General features: G+C 40.5%; 1 protein-coding gene across 1 annotated transcript in view; it reads right to left on the bottom strand.

Annotated features, from left to right (window-relative positions):
* Positions 1-7,127, bottom strand: part of vwde (von Willebrand factor D and EGF domains) — a 26,479-nt gene that overhangs the window by 1,116 nt on the left and 18,236 nt on the right. The window contains exons 16-29 of the mRNA XM_013915501.1: positions 7,060-7,112; positions 6,106-6,325; positions 5,144-5,281; positions 4,860-5,066; positions 4,205-4,600; positions 3,755-3,850; positions 3,550-3,645; positions 3,347-3,442; positions 3,116-3,211; positions 2,809-2,904; positions 2,041-2,136; positions 1,859-1,954; positions 936-1,031; positions 191-288 (exon numbers count right to left, since the gene is read on the bottom strand). Of these exons, the coding sequence (XP_013770955.1) occupies positions 191-288; positions 936-1,031; positions 1,859-1,954; positions 2,041-2,136; positions 2,809-2,904; positions 3,116-3,211; positions 3,347-3,442; positions 3,550-3,645; positions 3,755-3,850; positions 4,205-4,600; positions 4,860-5,066; positions 5,144-5,281; positions 6,106-6,325; positions 7,060-7,112 (1,880 nt within the window). The remainder of the gene's footprint in view (positions 1-190; positions 289-935; positions 1,032-1,858; positions 1,955-2,040; positions 2,137-2,808; positions 2,905-3,115; positions 3,212-3,346; positions 3,443-3,549; positions 3,646-3,754; positions 3,851-4,204; positions 4,601-4,859; positions 5,067-5,143; positions 5,282-6,105; positions 6,326-7,059; positions 7,113-7,127) is intronic.

Below are 7,127 nucleotides of genomic sequence, written 5' to 3'. Positions count from 1 at the left end.
TTTTTTTTTTAATAGCCTGAAATATTAAACAGAACTAAACATTTCAGTCATCTAGACCAACGATATTCATCTAATGAAGCTTTGTTCTATGACTCTATTGTAAATCTTATAAATCTATAAATCCTGGAGTTATCAGTGTTCTTTATGACTTTTCCCACTGAGATATGTTAACCATGACCCCATTTCTCACCTTTATTGCACAAGTCAGTCCGTTGTAACCTTTCCGACAGTGGCAGTAGTCAGGCAGCACACACCTGCCTCCGTTCAGACACCGCTGTTTACACACCGCTGGAGAGAAAGTCACAATTAAAACATTTGATCTATTATTGTTTTTCTTTTCATGGTCAATTCCTGTTAAAATCTACAATCAGAAAAGAGTCTTTTATTATAGTTCAGGCTGTCTGTTTGATTGTCATTTGGAAACACTTGAAACACATGATCAAAACAATTATCTGCAAAAAAGAACTTGAAGGAAAACCAACTATCATGTCTTCTACTTCATTATTTTAAACAAAGTGATCTCAGTCTGCAAACTCTCCAGGCCAGACTGCCTCTTGCCCGGTGACAGCTGGGATTAGGCTCTAACCTGCCCACGACCCTGAATGTGATAAGTGGAACGAAATGGATGGATGGATGAATTTCAATCTGCATGAAAATGTCTGTTTTTCCTTTGCTTGAGTTCATCTCTCCAAGAAGTATCCTGTAATGTGGTACAGTAGTTTTTGTGTATTTGTCCTGAGAGTTAAGGAGACAGCAGTTCTCCTTTTGGGAGAGGAACAGTTTAATTTGGTTCAGCAATAGTTCAGGAAAATTGGTTATAAAGTAGTCCTAGTTAAAGTATTTGGTATGTACCCTTTGCCAGATTTTACCTAAGAAAAAACTGAGCTGTTACTGAAGCTGTTAGTGATATTATTACATCTGAGGAACAGACTCACCTGTTTGACACTGAAGGCCTTCCCAGCCAGCGGGGCAGTGGCAGGTATTTGGTCCTACACACTCGCCACCATTTTTACACTTTTGTAGACACACAGCTAAAATAAGAACAGTGAGGGAGGCATGAACACCAAAGCAGCTTCTAAAAGGTTTTATCTCAGAAGCCCGACTGGACTGAACAGATAGGTAAAAGGTTAAAACCCAAAGTGCTGAGATTAGGCATTTGCAGGTCAGCCAGAAAAGATCTAGCCTCGTCTCTGTCAGTGCGCCCCAGGGCGGCTGTGGTTACACTGTAGCTTGCCATCACCAGTGTGTGAATGTGTGTGTGAATGGGTGGATGATTGTGTATAGTGTAAAGCGCTTTGGGGTCCTTAGGACCAAGTAAAGCGCTATACAAATACAGACCATTTACCATTTAGCTGTGCTACATTAAAACGAAAAAATAGGACTTTCTAGCCACTAAAATAATTTTTAAGAACCAAAAAATAAATAAATAAAGAAATAATGTTTGCCTGGAAGCCTGAATTCAGGGCAGAAAAGCTAACACCGTTTGGTTTTTAAGTATCTCATCTTCCTTCATTTTATGTAGTTCTTGTTAAAAGTGGATACCGTCTTGAGGGCAAGATGATTTAAAAGATTTGCATGAATAAAAGTCATGCATATGCATATTCATATGAATATTAAAATATAAATTGTGCACTGTTATTAGGAGACAATTTGTAAACTTTTTAGAGAATTTCTTACAACAACTACTGTGTATGACTTCTTGTTAGTTCTTGTGAGTGCTATTACCCAAGCCCACCTAAACCTAAACCAAAGTATAAGAAATGAAGCTGATTGAATTACATGTTTTTTGGAGCTATAGCTGGTAATTTTTTATTTGTTGTGTATTTTATGTGTATCAAGACATCCATGCATCACTCACGTATGTTACACCTCTTCCCTCTCCATCCAGAAGCACAGGAGCAGGTGTTGGGTCCCACACACTTGCCTCTGTTCATGCACATAGGCTCACACACACCTGGAACAAATTAAAACCCAAATGTTTAAATTGTGAGCTGTTACTTTGAACAGTACTTCAACTATTTAGGCTGTGATATCACTTACTCTTTTGACACCTTTTTCCTGTGTAGCCTTCAGGGCAGGAGCACACGTTGTTTCTCATACATTGACCTCCATTCTTGCAAGGAGGATTGCAAACAGCTGAAAGACAGCAATATTAAACTGTGAGGAACCCAGAAAATGCACATTTCAATCAGACTGAAGCTTAGAGATTGGATTTTATAGCAACATTGATATGACTTAAAAGAGAGGAAATGCAACATTTAGGTGTGTTTTGTTGAAAAAGCATCACTTCACTTCTTTCAGGCATTCTCAACAGATGTTAGCTATTATGAAAGATAAACAGAGTCAAGAAACTATTTGAAACCTCAGTAAGCTGAATATGTTTGTAACTAGGGCACAGCCTGTTCACAGAGATTGCAACCCCAGTTACTTTCTACCATGGGGCAGCATTTTGCCAGTGGGTGTCCTAAATGTGTAAAATATGTATGCAGCTGTTTGAAATATTAGCAAAAATATGCTAATCATTGACTTAAATGATCTCACACTCTGCACAGTTCTCACTCCTGTCTGCAAGTTACTAGTAGATGCCTTTAACATTACTTGCAATGTGCAGAGAAGAGAGACAAACCTACAGAGATTTCTGCAGTTTAATAAATGTATGCCAGTGAGTTTTGCTGTTTCAAACAGAAAGCAGCTTCAGGCTTTTGCTAGTTTTAATAAAAATGAAAGTCAGTCTGTACAAATTGCTGGAAATATTTGACTATAATTCCTCATTGTATTAATCATTGTATGTATTCATCACAAGCTTACCAATTTGACACTGGGAGCCAAAGAAACCACTGGGACAGGCACATGCGTTAGGCTTAACACAGGTTCCTCCATTCAGACAGACGGGTTTACAGAGAGCTGCAGGTGACGTAAGGTACAAAAAGCTTTATTAAGAGCCAACATATGTACTTTTAAGAGAAAAGGTTCCTGCAGTACTGATATATTTTGAGTACTTATGTGCAAGTCAGACTGAGTTTTGTGCCACTTAATTATGCTGTCAGAATTAAACACTCTAACAGAAGGAAGCTGCAGTCTGAATGCATGCTTAGCTACAGGTCGTGTTTCTTGCCTGAGTTGCACGTCGGTCCGTACCAGCCAGGTTGGCATTTGCAGACATCGGGAGAAACGCACACGCCTCCATTTTCACAGTGCCTGTTACACACCACTGACAGACATAAATCATGTAGTGCAATCCTAGATTAAACCGACCCACTTAAACAAAAGGGGTACTGATCGATGCATTGTGGAGGTTTATGTAAAATGTAAAAACGATGCAGAAAACACTTAAGTCACATCTCACTGATTTCACATCGTGGTCCCACGTAGCCGTAGGAGCAGGTACAGAGGTTTCTAGCCAGGCAGGTACCTCCATGCTGACAGGGCGGCTCACAGCTCGCTGAACACAAACAGTGACACTCCTCAGTGTTCTGCGAGCAATTCAAGTATGTAAGCAATGCAAACCAGTCTGCAGTTTTGACTGGTTTGACTATGACTCCAGGTTACCTTCCTCACAGGTGGGCCCTCCGTAGCTTGCAGGACATTTGCACACATTTGGTTTCACACACTTCCCCTGGTTTTTACAGTCAGGCCGGCAAATGGCTGGGATGAAAGGAAACTGTCAGCTTTAAAAAACACAACTAGACCCTGAGATATAAGAGCCAAATCCAGAGGCGAGTGTGATTTCATTAGCTCGCGCTCTGTTTCTCACCTATGTGGCAGCTGTATCCAGTGTAGCCGTCTTTGCAGGTACAAGTGTTTGGTAGAGTGCACTCCATGTTCTGCCCACACGGATACCTGCAAACAGCTGAAAACAAAGTACATTTATGAGTATGTTTCAGTACTCAAAAAGTTGCCCAATTGAGGGTTCATTTCATCATTTCAGACCAAGACCACACAAAGCCATGACTATGAGGTACAATTGTGCGATAACATTAAATACTGAAGCACTTTGTGGTACAAAATATCACTTTTTCACCTTTACTGAAAAATTTATGCCCCTTGCAAAAGTTTTTTTTTGCAAGAGCCAAAGTTGCAAGAGTTTTTTCACCAGAGCCAAAGGAAAATCAATCAACATCGTTATCAAAATCATTTCTTTAGCACTTTTGTTGTCAGTTTAATTTATTCAGTCATGAAAAGTAGAAGTATAAGACCACTTTACCTTTACATGTGACTCCATCTCCGGTGTAACCGTATGGGCAGCGGCCACAACTGAAGGACCCAGATACTTTGGGCTCACAAGAGACACCCGGGAAGCAGGGAGAGTCAGCACAGGTCACATGGGGAGCTGCTGACCCCCATCTCATCCCCGTGGAGAGGTCAGGGGTCAAATCCACCCCACTGGGTTGACCCCTGTGGACAGTGGGAGCAAATGTTCTGACTGTGGTTTGATCCTGTGAAGTCGCTGTGCTTTTTCTGTCAGCAGGAGAAAGTCTCCTGATATTTGTTGCTTCTGGTCTCGTCCTCCTGTCAGGAGGTCGTCTGTTTGAGGAGGAAGTGGAATTTGATCTGGTGACGTGAAAATAACTGTCTGCTCCACTGGTGACTTTCCCCTGAGCTGTTAGAGGACATGACTTACAAAGTCATAGAAATACAGGCTTTATTGTCAACATTATTCAAAACATTCCACTTATATATTGCTGGATAATAGCCAGAAAAACTTTAGACTTGTCTTACTTTCACAGACAAGCATTTAAACAATTTTGTAAACAAAATCAGATGAAGAAATGGAGGCAAAATATACACATATACCCAGCTTATTTCATTCGTTTACAAGGTGCACAAAGCCAAAGGTGCATAAATTGCTCCACTCTCACCTGCTGATGTACATTTCTGGCCATTTCCTTGCAGACCAGCAGGGCAGGGTCCACAGACGAAGCCTGCTGAAACATGGATGCTCTCGAAACACTGCACTCCTGGGTAACACGGCCCTCTGGAGCATGGCGACACACCCGACGGCTTGGACCTCAACGAAACCTGTGGTACCCTCACTGGTGTCACCACCGCTTCAACCACAGACTCTCCTTCAAAACAAATAGAATGTATAAATGTTCTCTAAGGCAGAACTACACATAACTATACAAATAAAATGTAGACTTACTCATGCAGTTTTTCCCATCACCGCTGTATCCTTGTGGGCACGATCCACAAAAAAAAGAGCCTACCGTGTTGTTACAGCCCACCCCAGGGAAACAAGGCTGTGAGACACACTCGTCTATATCCTCTCTGCATGTACGCCCTGACAACACATGAAACAGCAGACCTTATGAGGAAACACGGAATCAATTTCAATAAATAAACAAATATTTAAAATCATAAATTTGCTAAGAAGAGGAAAACAGGAGCGTAATTATACGGCAAATTTGTAAATTGTTTGCATCGTTTGGTTTGGTGCTTCATTTGGGATCATTTTTTATCATAAATAAAGCTGTTCCAAGTTTTTTCTGATGAAAACTTGTTTCTCTCTTGCAGGCATTTAAGAATTTTACACAGATTGAACTGCATCTGACAACACAAATCACACATTAAAAAGTCTTTAACCCGCCAGCTTCCAACAAAGTCCTCAGCTTCAATATTTTCCACTGTTTATATGTGTAAAGAGCTTACATGTGGGCCTCCATCTCGAACACAGTAAGCTCACGATGTGACTAAACCTGAGCTCCAGTGACTAATTTAAAGCATTTATTTGAATGTAATAAGTCACTCAAGTATAAACACAAAGTCAAAGCTGTAACCAAAATATGGCTCTATCTTTAAAGGAGGTTCTCAAAGGAAAATCAGCACAAAACTCAAGTATCTGCTTTCAGTTTATAGTATTTCAGGACAGATAGAGTTTTATTGTGAGCACTCAGAACTGTAAACCATCTATTTAGTTACGCAGTTACACCCAAAGGAGTGTCTCGCAGTCATGTTACAACATTTCTCAGTACTGGACTGAATGAGTGGAATGCAATACAAAGGCGTCATAATTATGCAGGAATTACAGTATTAGTGCCGTAAGGACCACAGGTAAAATAATATTCAAAAGATTAATCCTCTGTGTAGTTAAAGGAAACAGCTGACCTGTCATTCCAGGTGGGCATACACAGGAGAAGGAGTTGAGCCCATCTATACAGAAACCCAATCTGCAGGGATTTGGTTTACAGTCGTCTGTGTCCACCTCACACCTCCTCCCTGTAAATCCATCAGGACACACACACACATATTCCCCACTGCCGGCAGGGAGGTTGATGCTGGCGACACATGAAGCAGCATTCAGGCATTCACAGGAGCGCACAAACACCTAGAGAGGAAAAGGTTTCTTGTCATTTAGACATCTGAACTTAAGTCACACAGGTTTATGATCTTAGACACACTGAACAAGACACATGAATGTAGTTACAGAAATCAGAAAACAAAAACTCAGAGTGTACAGAGACACTCAGGGTCCAGTCAGTATAATCAAAACGTGTAGCAAAAGTTAACTAACAATTAACTTTGCATGATTAACAGTTATGTGCATAAAGCCGTGTGTATATTTTTTCTACTCCAGCACATTATTGAAGGCTTGTCCTATTTGTGGACCACCTGCTTTTCAAGGATGCTTTTCAAGGATGCTTTATTAGATTAGGAGGCTTAACCTTCCTGACCATGGATCCCAAATGTTTATTTGATGATTCCTGAACCACTTAGTTAACGCTATTGGCTGTGACTGTAGTACAGAACACATGGCTTGACACATGAGGGGTATTTTACACGTATACTGCTAAGAGCAATGATACAACATGTCCCGAGAATGGAAAACGCTCTATCCAAAGATTATAGCTTTTCGTGATATTGATAAATCAAAACCACAGTGATATATTTTTGCATCTGTGAGCAGTTATTCTGTGTACGCTGAATTGTGCAACATCATATTAAAAAAGGAAAAAAAATGATTTAGTCTGACAACTTTGTGCAGTTTTTTGGTGGAAACACTTGCTCAGTGTGTACTGCAGTGACACCTTACAGAGAAACCTCAGGCCCCAAACTACATACTGTATACCAGTATCTCCCTCTAGTGGGAGAAGGCAGCAATAACGCCACAATAACTTCCAAAATTTTAA

This window comes from Pundamilia nyererei, unplaced genomic scaffold (assembly GCF_000239375.1).
Source record: "Pundamilia nyererei isolate P.nyererei 1_Seehausen unplaced genomic scaffold, PunNye1.0 scaffold00313, whole genome shotgun sequence".
Taxonomy (NCBI): Eukaryota; Metazoa; Chordata; class Actinopteri; order Cichliformes; family Cichlidae; genus Pundamilia; species Pundamilia nyererei.
This window is presented reverse-complemented; position numbering and strand designations above follow the sequence as displayed.